We start from the raw sequence: 20011 nt of genomic DNA, 5'->3' as shown, positions 1-20011 counted from the left end.
AACTCTGTGCCGCCCTATATTATAATTATGACTGTTCTCACTTGCCAAATATTGCTTTCTGGCGGGTCAGTGGTGCGTATTAGCGGCCGCCAGGCACGTGACAATGCAAATCGCCCTTCTCGTCGCTGTATGTCGCGGCACACCATGCCGCGGAACAGTGGTTGAGAAACGCTGTTCTATGGCAGGTGCCTTTGTTTGTCCGGCTCGTAACCCTAAAGGGACTCAAGGAGGCTGGTGAGTAGAGAGAGAATGTTTAACACTGTTTGGGGTCTCATCAACCACACCTGTAGGGATCAAGACATTTGCCCCCTTTCAAGGGAACGGAAAGAAATTCACTTAGCCAGGACCTTTAGGCTCTTAGCTCTGGCACAACCGGAACCTCTTAGACCAGGCTTCCTCAACCTCAGCCCTCCAGATTATTTGGCCTACAACTCCCATGATCTCTAGCTAGCAGGACCAGTGGTCAGGGATAATGGGAATTGTAGTCTCAAAACATCTGGAGGGCCGAGGCTGAGGAAGCCTGTCTTAGACTCTTGCAGACATACATTTTATTTGTGGGGCCCTCCTTTCTATTCCCCCACCCAAATTGAATTGGGTAGGTCAGGTTTTGCTTTCAACAGTAATTGCCAGCTAAACGATGTTTGTTTTGGTGGGGTGGTCATAAGCCTCATTAACTTCCCCCTTACACCAAAGAATATAAGGAAAATGATATTAAGCCTCACTTAAACCCAGGATAAGGAACACCTTTTAGCATTCATTGCCGACCTTTAGAAGTATCCACATCATGAGAACTTCTTTAGCCTAAGTTTTGAGCTAATACTATTTAAGTGGGATCCTCCCCCCCCCCCTTTTGGGGGGCGTTCTATAACTTAGGTTTGTAAACCCTTCCTGAGTTTTACAATGAATTATTATTAATTTAGTTTTTTGAAACCTCTTCTCAATTTTCCTTCGAGGAACTGATTCCTCTAGCCGGCAACCTGTCAGGTTTATTTCATTTCATTTCAGAAAATCCCTATTTAGGTTTATGACTAGGGTATTTTCCCTTTTCAAAGAATTCTTATTTAGGTTTATTATGTATAGTTTCACGTCAGGCACTTTTAAGTTAGGTTAAGTTTGTTTCACTCTTTTCATATAGAATTAGGTACCGGTATTAGAATGACTCGTTCTAGAGTTTTTCATGGCTTTTACTCTTTTTTTGTTTTTGAAAAAATGTGAGGCAGGATAGGTAGGACGCAGAAAGATTTCAGGGTGACTGGAGACCCTGGCCTTGGAGATGCTGTGTGCTTGAAATCCCAACACAGTTGATGTGGATACAAAAAACAGATGTCACATTCCTAACTTTCAACAGATGGGAACAGGGAAGACCCTGAGCTGGCACAGGCTCTCTTTGGGGCATCGGGACCCAGAAGCCTCGCCTTTCCCCCCACTCCCTAGATGCAGGATGGCTTCCTTCCCCCAACACCCTTTCTCATCCCCTCATCCACTGCATTCCAGGCAACTTCCTGCCCGCGCCCCCCCCCACAGTAAAACATCTGGCTCCAATTAGAGCAGCAGTAGGAGGAGAGAACAGGCTATTTTTATCAAGCCAAACCAGGGAGGAGTGGTATAAAGAGCAAAAGGAGCAGGGAGGAAGGGGTATGTGCCTTGAGCCCTTTTTGTCCAAGGACCAATGACCCCAAAAGCCCTACCAGATGCTGTCGGGGGTGGGGTTTGTTTTCTTGGATGGAAGAATTGGTTGCTTTCCCTAATTGCAAAATAAACTCTTTAAGCATCTGATTTTCAGCTGTGCTTGTCCCTGCTCCGCACTGCCCATTCCCAGCCCAGACATATTTACTCTGCTCTCACTCTCCACCCCTCCCACATCACCAGTGCTGTGTCTCTGGGGGAAAGCATGCAGCTACTGGACAGAGGCTGTGACCCTGGGAAGCCAACCCCAAACTGACCCCCCCCCCCGCCCTTCCCACCAGCCTGTTACTGCTTTCCAAGATTCAGTCAAGGGACAGGCAGGGGTGGGGTGGGGAGGAGGTTTGTGGGAACCAAGCAGACGGCTCACAAAAAAGGAGGGTCAGTAAGAGCCTTCAAGTAGCATGGGTACAAAAAGCTTTTCTTCCAACAATACAGGGAAGGTCTGGTGCAGAGGAGAACCAGCCTTTTTCAGGAAAAGACTAGACATACTTCATGTTGGTGGATCTGTGTGTGTGTGGATGGGGACAGAGAGAAAGTTAAAGGAAGTTATACTACCAAAATATGCTTGGAACATGGCCAAGAGTCTCTCAGACTCCTCCGCCCTCTCAAACCTCCCATCTGGCTCTTTCCTGTACATTAGGGGGCTTAGAGGGAGAGGCATTGGCAAAGCATCTCGACCAAAGGAGGTTCCACCAAGGGCAGAGGAAAGCTAGCCTTCCTGACTGCTTCCCCCATTTTCCTTGTTACCCAGATAAAATTAGGCAGAGGACCAGAGGTGAGACCAAGACCACAAGGCACGTTGTGGAAAACTGGAATGAAGTTTATGAAAGATAAGGCACATTTTTACACAAAAGTTTACCGGCCTGTTATAAACCAAGGTTGTCCTGTATGCAACATGGGTCTGTGCAAAGTTGAAAGAGTCCCCCTCTGGGGTACATGGGCACCAGGCACAAAGCCCCACAGGACCAGTGGGAGGGTTGCTAACCTCCCCCCTTTTTCCATCTGGGGAAAGAGCCATAAAGGCCACTGGACAAGGCTGCTGCTTGATAATACTTGGCCAAATCACACCCTGTTTGTGGGATGAGAGGAGTCAGGCAGCAAAGGAAGGGCTGGGGTCATCCCCAAGCTGCCTCCTTGCAGGATGCGCCCCAGTTGTGCATCAACCTGGCAGAAGGTGGGATGAGATGAAGTGCTGCACCCTGAGAATTCACTGGGAGTTTCCTGGTAGTGTGGAAAAATACCGTAGATGGCACTTACCTGTTCCCTATGCAACTCCTTGAAATAATAAGCACCATTTGGGAGGGGTAGGAGAAAAACAGGCTTCCAACACAGCCAGGAAAAAAGGGAGATACAGAACTTTGTCACGGTTGATCTGCCTCCCTTGGTATGTGGTTGTGTGTAAGCACAGGTGGGTTTAAGGTCCTTGCAGTCTATTGCCTCCAACCCATCCCTTTAGAGGTACCTGGACAGGTGCAACAAGACCTGCCGCCACAATCCTCCCCAAGAGCACCATATTCATTTTTTTGCCTACTAAATCAGTTAAGCACAATGCAAGCCAGAGTCCTGCATGCAAGTCTGCTTCTGTTCAGGCTGGTGAACTGCAACCCCCGTACCTTTCTGTTACTGCAGTGGGCACTGCTACACCACTTTCCATGTTCCCTACACATGTCCATTGTGAAAATCAGGAATAGTCCTCCCACGTAAACAGAGGAACTGGCATTAGTTCTGTGTGCTGCTCCTTTACTTTGCCTGCACTGCCTTCCCTCTCTAGTTCCCAGGAGGAAAAGGAGCAGAGTCCTTGAATTTGCTGTCCAACTAACTAAGTCATCTTGGTCCTTCTTGCCATTTTATCACTGTCACTTGATCCTCTCTCACCCCTGTGCAAAACCGCTGCCTCTTATCTGGCATAAGGGCAGGTCTCGCAACGTTTGAGATACTGGCTGGGTGAAGTGATTAACCATAAATCCCTTGGGGTGAGACAAGGGGGTTTAAGAGTCCAGTAGCAGTCCACCCTGCCCGGGTGAGGAATGTGACTATGGCCAACCATGGGTCAATAGTAGTGGACTCTGCCAATGGTGCCAGTGCCTGTGCCCAGTATGTCAGGCTGCCCGTTGCGCCAGATCTCGCGGAGGATGCGTTCCCGCTCCTCCAGCCGCTGGGCACGCTCCAGCTCTTCTGCCGAGGCAAAGACGTTGACAGTGAGGGTCCCATCAGGGGTGGAGTGGGCCTCCAGCGGCAGCTCCGTCATAGCCAAGGGGGGCTCAGAAGCCGCTTGGTCAATGGTGTCTTCCTCCTCATCGTCATCATCCTCCTCCTCATCGTCCTCATCTTCACTGAAGTCGCGTAGGCTTTTTCGGGGCTTGCGGGGGATGGCCTGAGGCTGCCATGAGATATGGATGACCAGCAGGCAGAGGGTCAAGACAAGGCCAAAGCAGACCCCCAGCACAAAATAAAGGCCAAAGCTCTCAGGGTGATCTAGATGAGAGAGACATGGAGGAGAGGGTCAGAAATAGGCTAGGAAGATCACCGAGGAGACCGGCTTTAGAGATTCAAATGGTAGTGAAGGGGACAGAAATGGTTAAGAGCTGGGGCTCCCACAGATGCTGTAGACATTAGGCGGTAAGAAACTGAGTTGATTTGCCATTTCTTTGTGGATGCTGGAATTTTAGTAGCCCAAAACTGAAGACACCAGAGATTTAAACTATTGGGCAGCTGGCGGTGAAGGGCTGTTCAGTACTAAATGCTTAAAACATAGATAAATACTTTGGTGTAGGGAAAGTAGAATGACGTATATAGAAAATATAGGGATATAGTTTCTTCTGTGTGAAATAAAGAAATAGCCTTTGAATAGCTGGGATGTAGGGACCCAGATGGCGCTGTGGTTAAACCACTGAGCCTAGGGCTTGCTGATCAGAAGGTCGGCGGTTCAAATCCCTGTGACGGGGTGAGCTCCCGTTGCTTGGTCCCAGCTCCTGTCAACCTAGCAGTTTGAAAGCACGTCAAAATGCAAGTAGATAAATAGGAACCGCTACAGCGGGAAGGTAAACGGCGTTTCCATGTGCTGCTCTGGTTTGCCAGAAGCGGCTTTGTCATGCTGGCCACATGACCTGGAAGCTATACGCCGGCTCCCTCGGCCAATAATGCAAGATGAGCGCGCAACCCCAGAGTCGGTCACGACTGGACCTAATGGTCAGGGGTACCTTTACCTTTACCTAGCTGGGATGTAATAAGGGAATACGGAAGTGGGTACAGGAAGAAGGCAAATAATTTGACATGGTAGTCTTTCTCTGAGGTTTCTTAAATTGTTATCAATTATTTATTTCACATTGTAAATGCTCACTTTCAGGCATTTGTGAATTGCACATCAAGGGATGGAAAGCCTTCATCCTCAATGACACAGCGGTATACAAATTAGTTTATAAATGAATGAATGGAAGAGCACGGTGTTGAATGCCTCCCACTGTTTTCCATTATGAAGTCAAGGAGGTATCCTAAATCACACTGCACTGTATGGAGCACTATAACTTTTATGATGCAGTTGATCAAGAGGGTTCCTGAACTTGAAATGCAGTGGACTATATTGGCTTCTGAGAGAAGAAATCCAAAGGCTGGTGGCTAAATTGGCCAGTCAGTTCATAAATGCAGGTAAACCAGACTCCCTTCTGGGGATGAGAAAGAAGGAGGCTGGTCTGCCATTTTGAAACAGGAGGAAGAAGATCCTCCATCCACATCCCAAGATAGTGTGCTGAGGACGGATAGTGGGAACAAGATGCCACCTTCAAGATGCCACCTCTGGCCAAGTGCCAGAGACTGCCATTGCTCACATACAGTATATGTCCGCCCCTGCCCCCATTTCCTGACCTACCTCGGATGTGTGCATAGGCTGCCATGCTGTTGCTCAGCAGCTCCATCTCCCGCTTGTGGGTCTCCATGGTGGCTCCTCAGTGGCACCTGGGAGGACAGGGAGGAGGGGTCATTATTAGCATATTACTCCTGCCCAATTCCTAGAATTAGGAGATATGGTTCTTCTAACAATTTGTTCAGACAGGAGGCAGCTCAACTGGAAAGAGGACTAAATGACAGAGGGTGTCCATGAAGAATTGCAGAGAACATCAGGCTAAGGGCCTTCAGAAAGAACACAGAGGACCTTCTATCAATATCCCTGCTGAGGAGCAAGGACAGAATTGTTTGTGGTCTGAGATAGGACAGTGTCACCAATGGTCTTCAGAATCGTATTCAGAAACATTGGCATCTCAAGATGATGTTCTAGGTTTAGAGAGCAAACTTTTAATCACAAAAGAACAAGGAACTTAGACTGGTTGGTCCACAGCGACTCTAGTGTAAAATCCACAACAGTCCATTATCTTGGGAATATCTAAGCCAGGCATCCCCAAACTGCGGCCCTCCAGATGTTTTGGCCTACAACTCCCATGATCCCTAGCTAACAGGACCAGTGGTCAGGGAAGATGGGAATTGTAGTCCACAACATCTGGAGGGCTGAAGTTTGGGGGTGCCTGATCTAAGCCCTCTGGCTACCATCCCTGTAGACAGTGCATTCACTGTAATCATACAAGTAAATTTTACACGTTCACAAATTCAACAGTTTATACCAGCCAACATTTCTCCATGTGCAGTAGCATTTATGTAGTATATGCCATTTGGTGTTCATGCAGGAAACTATATGTGGGTCAAACACAAAGACCACTACAGATGAGCACCTCAGTAGCATGTGGGATAAAAACAAGGTACACCGCCCCCATTGTGAATCATTTCTTAGAACCAGGTCACATAAAGCTGAATGCACACAAGTTAAATGCATGTGGGTTGCAGTTCTACTGTATCTCTAAGATGCCTCCAACAAAGGAATTTCTCTAAAATGGGTCAGGCTTTGATCGTGGCACTCCTGAGAACTCCTCTCTCTTGGTTTTGCTCACACTATTGGGTGCACAGCCCCAGAACACTTAAGCTTAAAAGGCAAACAGCCAAATAAAAGAAACCTTGGGGGCTTGACTGTGCCAAACAACTGCCCCCCCTGTTAATTAGCAAAACAGCTGCCTTGCTTCCCTCAGGCCCCCAGGCCTGTCATGGGGTTGCTGGACAGGACAGCCTCTCAGGCTACAAAGTCCTGTGACAGTCATCCCTCCCAGGGGGCCTCTTCCGACATGCGTCACACACCACACCCCGGGCAAGCTTGGATGGAGGCATATGTCAGTGACACTGCAAGCTGAAAAGAGGGGCGCCAAAGGATACAAAGAATTTCCTGTGGCATTTAATCCTCTCAATGACCCAGGCCTTTTGAGTTTCATGCCTGAACAGGGTTTGAACCCAAGTTTCTCCAAACCCAATGCATTATTCACACTGCCTTGTCATGCACAGAGGCCCAGTGTTTAATTTTCGCTTGTGCATGACCCTGGGAACTGAGTCCCAGCAAATGTTTCCTGTCTTCCCCATCCCTTAAGCCCCCCACCCCACCCCCAGGGCACTTCCTGTCACTGTCACAGGAAAAGATGCATCCTCAGTGGTGGGAAGATGGCTTGTTGTTTGGAGACCGGATGTTGCCTTTTCCTCTGCCCCCCTGCACTCAGGAGTCTTCCAGGTCAAGGCTATTTCTGGCAGGTTGAAAGGATGTTGCAGAGGGTCCAGAAGACACACTCCAGGGTGGAAGGAACAAGGGCCAGGGAAGAAGCTGATAGTCATAGAATTGTAGGTGCTGGAAGGAACCCAGAGTATAATCAGTCCAAACCCTTGCAATGCAGGAATATGTGGCTGTCCCATAGGGGGATCAAAGCTGCAACCAGAGCAAAAAAAGTATTGGGAACAGAAGGACAGATTGGGTCTGAGACTCTCAGGTTCAAACTAGTTCTGAGTCAAAAGCTTTGAAGATTCTTAAGCCGCACGTGGACAGGAATTTTCACCGATATTACTACCCACAGCACTAACTCCTTAAACAGGGCCTTGGGCAAATAATTATTCCTGGCTCCACTTCTTCTGCTGAATAATATGTAGAAAGCCTGCCCCCTACTCCCCCTCCATTCAGGACAGCATGCTGGATTGGATGCCCCCCAGGCAGATGCCAGCCTCATCTGCAAACAGAACTCTCCCCCCTCACCCCACAAGATTTTCATGAGTCCAGGATTTCCTAAAGCTCTGAGCAACCCTTTGATGAGAGCCAGGCAGCTGGGCTGGGCAGCAGGCCAGAGAAGAAAGAGGGGGTTGTTTTTTTGGGGGGGAAATACCTCCTCCTCTGAGCATGCTAAGGATAAACCATGCAAAGTTATGGGCCCCAAACATAACAACGTAAGACCAGCCTGCTGGATCAGGCCCATGGCCCATCCAGCCCAGCATTCTGTTCTCACAGTGGCCAATCGGATGCCCTAAAGGGGAAACAGCAACCATATTTTTAGAAGACATCTGAAGGCAGACCTGTTTAGGGAGGCTTTTAATGTTTAATAGATTATTTTATTTTTCTGTTGGAAGCCGCCCAGAGTGGCTGGGGAAACCCAGCCAGATGGGCGTGGTATAAATAATAAATTATTCTTATTATTATAAAAAGCAACCAGGATTTTTCCTGTGGTTTCCAGCAACTGGTATTCAGAAGCATTCTGCCTCTGACTGGTCATGGCTAGTAGCTATCATGGTTGTTAGTCATCCATAGCCCTCTCCTCCATGAATTTGTCTAAACCGCGTTTAGAGGCATCTAGCTTGGTGGCTTGCTGATCTGGGGTGTGAGTTTGGTCACTTCTGCTGTGAAGGAGAGCACCTCCTTCCTGTTACCTCCCACTGTTCATCTCTACAAGGAATGCAGAGAAGGTCCTGCGTCAGGGGGTCTGTTCAGCTCCTACCAGACTGGCTAAGCAGTATTTCCACATAAGTCGTGGATAACAACAAAGTTGTAAGGGAGGGAACCAGGGGGTGTTGCTGCTAACTTCCACCAAAGGTGAGAACTGCCGGTTCTCATTTGTCTGTGATGTTGAAAAATACGCACACGCCCGTCGACCAACCCCATGGCAGTACAGCAGGGAAGGAATGGGAAAGGGAGTCTAAAAACCACTTGCAAAAATATTTGTAAAACTCGGAAATGAAAATGAGACATTTGGGCACAGAGCATGAAACCCTTAAAAAAACCCAAAAAATGCAGAAAAACAGACTTGTGCTATCGATAACTAACTGGAGTGCAACACACACACATATTGGGGCGTGGGTAGGAAAGGGGTTCCCCCCCCCATGGCTTGTTTTTCTTCTGTTTTAGCTAATAAGCATAGAGGTGAATGTTACGGAAAAAATCTAATGCTTCCATAATCTGATCAAAATAATTTGAGATAACGGAATAATTTTTAAAATAGAGATTTCTGTTATAAAACCAATCTCACCAACAAAGCCCAGCTTTGTCCTATTTTTTCAAATATCAAGCAGGGGAGAATAAAGAAAAAAGAAAGGAAAAGATTGTAGAGGAAGCTTTTGTCAGTAGGGAAAGCAATTTAGAAGGTGCCTCAGATTCTCTCCCATCCCCACTGGTACTTTCTGGGGAACTATCCTAGATGGTTCCCCCCCCCTTTTCTTTGGAGGGTGGGTGAATTTCAAAGAAGGACCAGGCAGTTCCTCCTCCAGTTGAGCCTGAAATTAAAATGGAAACTGGCTTGGCTTGGCTGGAGTCTCTCCTGTACTGACCAAATTGCCCAATGATGCCTGGGCCTGTTGCAGCAGGAAGCCAAGAGTGCAGGAATGCGGGGGGGGGGAGGGGGGAACCAGCATAAGCCAGACACAGACGCAGCTTTAGGCACAGTCCTGGTGCTCAATGTTCTTTTAAGTGCATCTTCGGGAATGTGGTAGCTAATAACAAAGGCAAGAATAACCAAAAGCATGCACAGAGTGCATCCTTCACGTTGAGGAAACATTGCCTGTTATTTGGGGGAGGGGTGGGGGAGAGCAAATCTAGAAAGTTAATTTTTCAATTTCAAACCTTGGGCTGTTTATGGGTTCTACATAACATCAATTTTTTAAAAATGGAAGAGTTGGGGGGGGAGACTTTGTGAATATGTTACGGTGAACTGCAGCTTTGGCTGAAGACATAATGTTAGTAGGAACTGGGAAAGGCTCCATGAAATGGGATTTTCCACAGAGCTTTAAAGATGTAGAAACTGATCTCCCCAAGAACAACAGGATATTAAGATGTTACTGGGGGACTTGACTGGAGGTACAAGTCATTGGCAAGACTCAGCCTAGAATTTAATAATGAATTGTTGTCTCTAAGCATGGACAGAGTGCTCTTGCAACCACAGCAATTCCCCTCCTCCAATTTGGGATAAGAGAGATGATACCGTAGCTAGCCAGGTCTGCTTTGTGAAATTAAGAGCAGTTACCCCATCCATTGGTGAAAGTGAGCCATGCAGGTTCAGGAGCTACACCTGAGTAGGTTATTCATGCCGCTACAGTAAAGGATGCGAGGAAGATTCAGTGGAGGCCAGAGATGGAGCCAACAGGGCTGTCCCTAGAGGTGGCCTCTCCTTCACTGGAAGTTTTAAAGCAGAGGTTGGATGGCCATCTGCCAGAGATTCTTTAGCTGTGATTCCCGCATTGCAAGGGGTTGGACTAGATGACTCTTAGAGTCTCTTCCAAATCTAGAATTCTTTGATTCTAGGAACAAGCACGACTTCTTCTAAAGGAACAGTTGCCAGAGTAGAATCGGACTGGAATCCCAAGGCTTGTTCACTCACTATTTCCACTGAGAAGCTCCTTCCACAAAGCTCCTTCTATCAGCCCATCCTTCCCAAATGGCACAGGGACAGGATCCCCACTCAGGCATCACCCAAAAAGGATGAGATGCAACACCAAAAGAGGGGCAAAGAGGATGCAATTGCACAAAATTTGCATGCACTAATTCATGAAAGCTTGCAAGTATTTACTGTGCTTTAGATGGAAATACAGTACATCTCACCCTGGCAGGGAAGTTTGTGGGTCGGGCAACCTGTGTCCCTGTGCTTGGTCTGCTATTCAAGTGCATAGATGTGGATGGGCAACTTCCATCTCTCCTTTCTGAAAAGTTTGCTAACTTCAGAGCAGATTTGAATGGGACCGTTACAAAGGGGCTCATGCAATTAGCAGCTTCTGGGCAGCCACAGAATCCAGCTATCAGACCAACATTGAGAAAGGGTGCCAGGCTTACCGAGCGCAGGGTCCGTCCAATTTCAAGGCTGCTGCTCTGCCTCCATTGCAGTCCCTGTCAGAAGAAAGGAGCCTCTGAGGAGGAGGGGAGAAAGGGAGCCCCCCTGCTTGAGCGGGATCTTACAGAGCAGCAGCAGGCTAGCCTCTGGACCGAGCAGCTAATGGAAACTGCCGCTCACTTCCGTGCAGCTGGAAGCGCACAAATGTCAGGACCAGCCTGGCTCCCTTTGGACAGTGAACCCGCCCCCTCCCCTGGAGCAGGAAGCCTGGGCTGGACACACGGACGGACACACACACACACCCAGGGACACACAGAGGGAGGAGAAGAGAAGGCCTCCTGTTTCTCTGCGTTCCGGGGAGGAGCAGCCCCCGGGGCAGCAGAGGGCCAGGCAGCAAGGAGGAGAGGCTTGCAAGGGCCAATGGACTGCAAAATCCTTTGCGAAAGGAGCTGTCCCTGTGCCCGCCCGCCTGCCGTGGTGGTCAAAGGGGCCCAGAGTCCACGGGAGGAAGTCAGGATCAAAAGAGGTCCACACAAAGGACCCTCTCTCTCCGCACCAGGGAGGCCTCCAAGGTTCGGCTTGGGTTGGCATCAAGACCCGCAGGGTGTGTTTGCACAGCCAGGGCAAGAGAAACACCCTCATGCTAACAGAGGCAGAAAACGGCTCCTTTGGGCCTCTCGGGTTTGGTCCTGGGCTTCATCAGCAGAGCTCTGTTTTAAAAAGGAAGGGTGCTGGATGGGGCCCCCAAGGCTGCCTCCTTCTGGATGGGAAACTAGTCAGTAAGCTTAACTATACCGGAGCAGCAATTTCTTAGTCTGAGAGGGTAAAGTCTCTCTCTGCACACGGCTCAGAGAAACTCTGCTCCTGTTTCTCCAAGCTAAGCGGTTCTCGGATTAAGCTCCCCAAACGGCACCCTGGCAGCATGCCTCCAATGGGAGGGGTGCTCATTAGATGTGGCATGTTAAGTTTAACTCAGCCCCACAGGAGAGAAAACAAGCACTGCGTCCAAGGCACTGTCCCAGGAGGCCACGCTGGTTGGCACACCCCGCAAGGGAGGTTTTTTTGGTGCGCGTCAAAATAGCCTCTTGTGCCGTTGCCAAGACTTCTCCCCCCAAATGTCAAAACTGTGCACTGGCCACAAATGCAGCATCCAGTTCCAGCAGGTTTTGCAAACCCTGTTATCAAAAAGACAAACGCCAGGTGCCCTGTGTTAGGGAGAAGTTCTGCATCCAGACAACCAAACTTTCAATGCAGGAACCCTTCCAAGAATGTGGGTGGCTGCCCACCCCCACCTCCCCAAATATATTAGAAATACTGGTCAGCCTGATAAGGAAAAGGATCCGGCCATCTGCTCCAGAAATATATAGTGACTGCTCCCCTCCGCCTTTGGTTCAAATTTGGCACACCAAAGTGCTCTCATACCTCTGGGCACTCCAGCCTTTAAGTCCCTCAGCCTTTTAGTCACTAACCTCAGCACCCCAGCAGTGGCAATGGGGCTGGGAAGGATCAGACCTCCTTTAGCATCCTCTCTCTTTCTCTACTTCACAACACTGAGCTCAAAAGCAGCTGTCCCGCCTCCTTGGCTGCAGCAAGTTTGGTGGCTGGAGTTTTCCTGGGATTGAGAGCAATGAGTTTAGCCCAAGTGGGGCAGCGGACACAGGGGCAGCCAGATCCTGTTTTTCCCAGAAATATCCGGATGGATGGAGGATGAAGAGAAAAATCCAAAAAATGTGACACATCAGCAGAGATGAGTCAAGCCAGGCCAGCAATAGAAAACACAGACCCCCTTCGGTGGGGTGTGTGTGCTTCTGGCAACAAGCAGGAGGAGGGATGCCAAGTATTCAGCCACAGGAAATGAGGGGTGCTGAGGCCCCTCTCTTGTTTGTGGTGGTGGCGGAGGGGGGTGGGCAGTCACTGCCTCAGGTAGTGGAGCTGTCCCCCCAGCCAATTCAGTGGCTTCTCCCAATCTGTACTGATATGTCTGGCTGTATCTGTCCGACAAAGGATTGGTTGGCTAGTTGTGTGTGTGAGAGGGGGGGGGGAGGAGGGAAGTCAATGAAGTGGCTAGGCTTGAGTGAGAGTTGACACTTCACTACCACAAAGAGGGGTGATGAGGTTGAAGCTGCCAGCCTTGAGGGGACCCTGCCATAGACACAATATGAGTCCAGACTAAGGCCACTAAAAGAATGTGAACTGGCCCTAGACTGACCCTTGCAACCTCTTCCACAATCTTCCCCTCCTCCCCTCAATGCAGCAGCTCAGGTCCTATAAGCTCCCACCATCCAGCTCCCAGCCCCCCCCCCCATTCCCTGGTCTCCACACAGCTCAAACATCTGGTTAATGATTAAAGCAAAGTCAAGAGGCTTGAAGTGCAGGGAGAGAGCAGTGGAGGGGGTGACTCAGGGCGCCAACTTTTCTGCTGCAAAGTGTAACTGTGCTTTTGTAACAGCAAATTTCAGCAGGTGAAAGGACAAATGGCCTCAGTGCTGTTGGAGGCACAAAAGCAAGCAAGTCCTGCATCTTCGTAGTCGGCTGGAAGGCTGGAGAGCTGGAGGAGGAAGCAGTTGCAGGTGGAAAGAGAAACAGAGTCCCAAGACAAAGGGTGTGTGCTTGCAATAAGGCCACCAGCTGACGGTCATCCTGGTGTGCCCTTGGCTCATTCTTCGTCTCTGCAGTATTCTCAATTGGCTCCTTAGGTTGGGGCCGAGTCCCGACTGCTTAGGGGAGTCTGCAGCACTCTATATATGCATTATTGCAACTGCTGAAGAGCACCCAACTGGGGCAGCTAAGTCCATTTGGCCCCAGCCAGAGCCATGAACAAGAATGTCGCCCGGACTTTTCAGCAGCAATTCCTGGGCCTGCTGGGAATGTGGCAACAGGGCTGGGCATTGCCATCATGCTCCAGTCCTCATTGCTGAGCCATGGGCTGCCAAGATGGCAGGAGAAAGCTTTCATGGCCCAAACCCAGGAAGAAACACTGAGCTTTGAAGAAGCCTAGCGCCCTGTGGACTTTATCTCATCTCTTTGACCCTAGCAGGCTTTAAAAGCAGGGCAAGATGGAAGAAGGGGGTGGATTTGGACCTGGAGCCCCTTCTCAAGGCCTTCATCAGAGGCAGCTTCAGGTTTGCCTTGGGCAAAAATGTCCTCTGATGGGCTTAGCTGACTGCTGGGCAGTGAAATCTATGTACTTTTTAAATTTCACACAGTACCCCAAAGCAACACTAGGCCAGGGGCATTGTTGGGAAATTTAAAAGCTGGATAGACCCCATTGCTCAGAGCCCACCCCATCAAAATTATAGGAGGTCCAGGGCAGGCATCAGCTGTGGACCATGCCATGGTACTGCAATTCTGGAAGCTGCCCAAGGATGCTAGATGCTGACACAGAGTCTAGCATTCAGTGCTGGGACACATGGTCAGCAGCCCCACTGTGGAGTCAGCAGTGAGATGGGGTGTAAACAAAGGCTAGCGAAATTCTAGGTTGCATCAGCACGATAGCATCAGATTCTAGATCACAAGGAATGATGCTGTTCCATTCTGCTGTGACCAGGCAGCAGAATATGGAGAAGTGTTAACTTCTGGGCACTGGAGCTTAAAAAGGATATTGACACATTGGAATGTGTCCAGATGTTGGGGTTGGGGTGGGCAAGCAAGCAAGCAAACTAACATGGGGAGGGGCAAGAGGACCCCTTTCCTCCTAGGTCTTTAGGTTGAAGCAGCTGAGTATATTTAGCCTGAACAAGATACAATGATGACTACTTTCAAATATCTGAAGGGCTGTCACAGAGATGGGGCAAATTTGTAGGACTCCTGAAACAACAGATTCAAATCACATGAAATAGGATTTTGCCTTATTAGAAAGAACTTCCTGGAGGCGTGAGTTATTTAGAAGGTGGTGGACTCTCCTTTCTTAGAGGTTTTAAAGCAGACCTTGGATGGGATGCTGAAGCAATGGGCGTCTTTGCGCTGAGCAGGGGTTTCAAGTAGACGAACTTCAAGGTCTCTTCCAACTCTCTGGTTCTGTGAAATAGCTATGGCGTCATTGAACACATGCAGAGGGACATTGCTGAGTAACTACAGCCAACTGCTACACATCTGAAAACAATGGCTCCCTAATTTCAAGGGTTAGAAGGGTTGCAGAAGTTAAGTAGGACCGGCACGGGAAGGAGGAAGGTGGCTAGCTTGTTCTCCAGCTGAATTCTAGCAAGTCTGTGCCCAAGACGCAAATTTGAGCACGCTTGCACTGAGCTATAAGGCCCAGATAGATTCCTCTCCCTACATACAAGCAAACACACGAACACATGAACACACGAACACAACAGAATCAGGGTGGCGGGAGATTTCTCCACTACCTTCCTTGTGAAACATGGTGGAGAACCTCAAGCTACCGTAAGTAGCTTCCAAGCCAGATGCAGAAGCAATTCCTCTTTCTCCAGTGAGCAAAGAGCTGGGTCGCCTAGATCTCTGGGTGGGAAGACACAGGGGATGGGGTGGGGTGGGGGAAGGCTCCTTGCCATGGCATACTCACCGGGCACACGGAGAAGAGGGACGCGGGAGCACCAGGGGTGCCAGGAGGGAAAAATGCATGGAGCCCCCCTGCCACGGAAGGACCCCCCTGCTCCGTCCTCTTGCTCGGGAATGAAAGAGTCAGAGAGGCAAAGATGGGATCTGTTTTCCATTAACGCTGCTGAGCAACAGGAAGTGGTTGAGAGGGGGCTGGCGGGTCAGAGCTCCCTCCCTTCCACCCACACAGAGAGAGCGAGAGCAGGGTTGGCTGGATTATTTCGATGGCTAACCTGCTTCAGGTAGAACAAGCACAGGGAGGCAGGTGCCGTCCCTTAAACAAAAATGGCACTGGAGTACACGAAACGATAATAATGCGTATTGAAACTCCATGTGGATGGGAGGGAAGGAGGATTAAATATTCCAGCTGGAATAGTTGGAATATTAATTTATTTAAATACATGCAGATTTGAGGAGCCTGTTGGCTTCACCTTAAGAAATAAAATAGGCTGAGAGGCGGGAGAACAAGAGACACGATCCCTACCGGGACAGAACAACAAGTCCTTCACGGGCACAAACTGCAGCTCTCTTTGGCTACAAGGATCCAGCTCTTGAAGGTGTAAATCCAGAGACCGCATGGCTTTCACACATCCCCAAATCTCAATGGCAATTCTGAGTGGCAATTCTGGGCTGAATCAATAGGAGTATAGCATCTAGATCAAGGGAGGTAATAGTACCACTGTATTCTGCTCTGGTCAGACCTCACCTGGAGTACTGTGTCCAGTTCTGGGCACCACAGTTCAAGAAGGATACTGACAAGCTGGAACGTGTCCAGAGGAGGGCAACCAAAATGGTCAAAGGCCTGGAAATGATGCCTTATGAGGAACAGCTTAGGGAGCTGGGTTATGTTTAACCTGGAGAAGAGAAGGTTAAGGGATGATATGATAGCCATGTTCAAATATATAAAAGGATGTCATATAGAAGAGGGTGAAAGGTTGTTTTCTGCTGCTCCAGAGAAGCGGACATGGAGCAATGGATTCAAACTACAAGAAAGAAGATTCCACCTAAACATTAGTATAGTATATGTGCTGCCGAAGCAAGCACCCACCTAAACATTAGGAAGAACTTCCTGACAGTAAGAGCTGTTTGGCAGTGGAATTTGCTACCAAGGAGTGTGGTGGAGTCTCCTTCTTTGGAGGTCTTTAAGCAGAGGCTTGACAGGCATATGTCAAGAATGTTTTGATGGTATTTCCTGCTTGGCAGGGGGTTGGACTGGATGGCCCTTGTGGTCTCTTCCAACGCTATGATTCATGCTCTGGTGTTCATGGGCAGGCCTGCAGAAAGCCCCTGTGTGTCCTGTGGAGTTTAAGGGTGGATCTGTGTCAGGGAATCACTCGAAATGGGGATTGGGACCCCTTTAGACCAGCTGACTCTCAGTTATCAGGGGTGGAGAACCTCAAACCTGGGTCTGAATGTGGCTGGGAGTCTTTTGCAGGACACACCCCTTCTCCCCAAGGCCACAGCCCTCATCTGCCTGGCTCAGCACCCTCCTCAACTGCTTTTGCCTGGCTAGAACATGTCCACGAGGTGTGTGATCATGCCTCCTGCTTGCTTGGACAGAGAGGCGTGGATATGCAGGCATGCGCCCACTCTGACCTGTGTGGCTAGAATGCAGGAAGTAGCAGTCACCTCTGCTGCTCCACCCACTCTTGCCTTTGGCCCCGCCCACCACTGGCAGGTGACTCCCAGAAGACCTGCTATGACTGAACATAGCATGTTGGGCTGAAAATTCTCTCCTTTCATTCTTTCCGCTTCTCAGTCATTGGCAGGTCCTGCCCAAGTGTTGCAGAGACCCCCACCCATAAATTCAGCCCCCTCCCCAGCTGCTCTCCCAAAAAATTTAACCCAAATTACTAGATCTGGCCATTCCCTTCCCTTCTCACCGGTATCCTGCTCCTGCTGCTGCTGCTCTCTCTTTCTGAGGCTGTTTCCTCCACAAGACTCTTATGCGTTCAATCACGTGCAACTTCTACTTGGGTTGAGAGAGAAGAATTTGTAGGCATTAGTCCAACCAGGGTTTAGAGGGTGTTCTTTAGTCCACTTCTATTACTTCAAAGGGCAGCTGTGCCAGCAGCACAGCCCATTTCTGTCCACCCAGTCCCACAGGGAAATGGGGCTGGAACTTAACCCTGCCTCCTTGCCTAGATGCTGCCTTGTCCCCCAAATCCAGGGGGCAGGAGAGTGGGGCTGGGCTTATTGAGCTGTGAGAGAAAAGCATGCACTCGGGAGGGGACGATGGACACTGGCACTGGGAAGCAATGGCAAGTGGCTGTGTCCTCAAGGGCTACCCCCAACCTCTGGAGAGCTCTTCCCAGCCACCCCTTGTGGGCTGGCTCCATCTCAATCACCTCCACTCCTGTTCAAAGGGATTTCCAATTATGCTCAAATAGGTCCCCAATTCCTGAGTTTGGCACAAAGTTGCACAAGCAGTTTGCCAACCCCAAAACAAGTTTGGTGCCAATCTGTTGGGTACACACCCCTCCATCTCTCATTGTTTTGGGGTGGGGGTGCAGAGACCCTCAGGGAAGCTGCTCAAAGAAGATAGGAACCCCCCAATAGAAAAGCTCCTTTCTCCTTCCAGGTCTTGAACTTGGGAGTTGGGGGAGAAGCGCTGGCTACTCCAACCTGTCAGGGTCAGCAGAGACTTTCCCACCCTCAATCTTCTTTGCAGGAAGGGAAGGCTGCTGCTGCAGTTGCAAAGGGTGGAGCTTCCAGGAGGGAGTGAGGTCCAGTCAGGGCTGCATCCAGAGCCCAACCCTCAGGCGCCCTCTTGTGCCAAAAAGAGGGCCAGGCATTAACTCAGCAGTGGAAGAGTCCAGCTGGCGGCCCTGGCCCTTGCTTGCCCTCATATCCCTTTCAGGGGCGCAAGTGAAGGTGCCACATGGGGAGCCCCAGTCCTTCCACTGACTTCTGCTCAGGCCCTTGTTGCAGCACCTAACAGCTGCGTAAGAACGCAAGAAGAGCCTTCTGGATCAGGCCAGTGGCCCATCTAGTCCAGCATCCCTCTTCTCTCAGTGGCCAACCAGATGGCTGCAAGCAGGACCCAAGCACAAGAGCCCTCTCCCCTCCTGTGCTTTCCAGCAGCTGGTATTCAGAAGTATGGCTGCCTCAGACGGTGGAGACAGGGCATAGCCATCTTGGCTAGTAGCCATCAATAGCCTTCTCCTCTTTTAAAGTCACCCAGGTCAGTGGTCACCCCTTCCTCCTGTGGGAGAGAGTTCCACAGTTTAACTACGTGCTGCATAAAGATTCTTTTACCTGTCCTGAATCCTCCAGCTTTCGGCTTCGAATGTGTTATGATAGAGGGGCATAAACTTTCCCCTATCCACTTCCTCCATGCCACACATTTTATAATCTTTTATCGTACCACCTCTTAACTAACTTCTTGCCACACCAGCTGTGACCGGGGGCTGGGGGCTGGGCTGGGGCAATTGAACTAGCCCTGGCAGCAGGCCTCCAAAAACCCACCAGTTGCAGGTCACACCTCAGCAGTGCCCCTTTGCACCAGCACCAGGGAGTGGGCGTGGGGAAGCTATACCAGGTGGTAGAGTTGTGCCCGAGACCCTGAAGCAGGCGACACCAAGTGAGAGGAACAAATTAATAGTCAGACTGATTCTAAATGGCAGCTGCGTGCGAATAGTGGGGGCATCCAGCCTAGCATAGGGGTGTCTGCAGCATGCTGTTGGTTTTAGACTGGGGTCCATTTCAAATCCACCCACCTCCCTGAGCCAGAGCACTCCCTGAACTAGTCATCCTTTTGGGCTAGCCTACCTCACAGGGCTGGTGCAGGAGATGTCCCACCTTACGAGCTTGCTGCAATGTGGGTCAACCGCAGTGTTACCGAGGCAGAGGTGGGTTAACGGTGCCTTGTTGGACTGGAAACTCTAGCTCACTTTCCCTTCACCCCTGCTGTGGAGGTCCTGGACTTTCTTTGCCAGGCCATTGTTCACCATAAGGTAAAGGTAAAGGGACCCCTGACCATTAGGTCCAGTCGTGACAGACTCTGGGGTTGCGGTGCTCATCTCGTGTTATTGGTCACGGGAGCCGGTGTACAGCTTCCAGGTCATGTGGCCAGCATGACAAAGCTGCTTCTGGCAAACCAGAGTAGCACACGGAAACGCCGTTTACCTTCCCGCTGTGTAGCGGTACCTATTCATCTACTTGCACTTTGACGTGCTTTCGAACTGCTAGGTTGGCAGGAGCTAGGACCGAGCAACGGGAGCTCACCCGTTGCAGGGATTTGAACCACCGACCTTCTGATCGGCAAGCCCAAGGGCTCTGTGGTTTAACCCACAGCGCCACCCGTGTCCCGTAGGGCTTCCTAAATGTTTGTGTTTATATGGTTGGCATGGGAAATACAAAGCTGTTCCTGCAGCCCTCCTCCCACTCTGTGGAGTCAGAAGCAGGGGATGGGGCAGGGGAGAGACCTCAGAGGGTCTCCCCCTCCCCCAGCTGAGTACCACCTTGTGCCCTCTTGGGTTTCCCTTCCTCAATGGTGGAGTGGTGCCTCAGAGGAATTTTGAGTGTGTTAGATAAGACAGACCAGTGGAATTCTCTCCCAGGTGGGGCTCAACACATTCCGAAGTAGAAGAGTTTTAACTACC

General features: G+C 50.0%; 1 protein-coding gene and 1 long non-coding RNA gene across 10 annotated transcripts; both read right to left on the bottom strand.

Annotated features, from left to right (window-relative positions):
- Window positions 1-2485: 2485 nt before the first annotated feature.
- EVA1B (eva-1 homolog B) lies at window positions 2486-15633 on the bottom strand. Of its 9 annotated transcripts, none has more exons than XM_088672177.1 (4): window positions 15373-15545; window positions 10850-11037; window positions 5552-5637; window positions 2486-4161 (listed from the first exon to the last, which is right to left on the bottom strand). In XM_088672177.1, exons 3-4 carry the CDS (start codon window positions 5616-5618, stop codon window positions 3737-3739), a joined length of 492 nt encoding a protein of 163 aa, XP_088528303.1. In that variant the 5' UTR covers window positions 5619-5637; window positions 10850-11037; window positions 15373-15545; the 3' UTR covers window positions 2486-3736. The 9 variants fall into 9 exon arrangements, with proteins under 9 accessions (XP_088528303.1, XP_034976044.1, XP_034976042.1 ...); XM_035120153.3 differs by having other exon boundaries at window positions 10850-10903; window positions 15373-15544; XM_035120151.3 differs by having other exon boundaries at window positions 10850-10923; window positions 15373-15541.
- Window positions 15634-16576: 943 nt separating this feature from the next.
- On the bottom strand, window positions 16577-18116 carry LOC148685338 (uncharacterized). Its single transcript, XR_015950566.1, has 3 exons — window positions 18033-18116; window positions 17291-17376; window positions 16577-16703 (listed from the first exon to the last, which is right to left on the bottom strand). It is a non-coding gene; the product is annotated as an uncharacterized LOC148685338 (long non-coding RNA).
- Window positions 18117-20011: the final 1895 nt, after the last annotated feature.

This window comes from Zootoca vivipara, chromosome 6 (genome assembly GCF_965207765.1).
Source record: "Zootoca vivipara chromosome 6, rZooViv2.hap1.1, whole genome shotgun sequence".
NCBI classification, from domain to species: domain Eukaryota; kingdom Metazoa; phylum Chordata; class Lepidosauria; order Squamata; family Lacertidae; genus Zootoca; species Zootoca vivipara.
The sequence above is the reverse complement of the archived record's forward strand: the minus strand, read 5'-3'. Positions and strand labels throughout refer to the sequence as shown.

Excerpts from the sequence above, each read along its gene's own strand:
- EVA1B (XM_035120155.3), bottom strand. The coding sequence starts at position 5,618 with ATGGAGACCCACAAGCGGGAGATGGAGCTGCTGAGCAACAGCATGGCA. Across the intron at positions 4,162-5,551 it reads AGCCTATGCACACATCCGAG|ATCACCCTGAGAGCTTTGGC; the intron begins GTAGGTCAGGAA and ends TCTCTCATCTAG.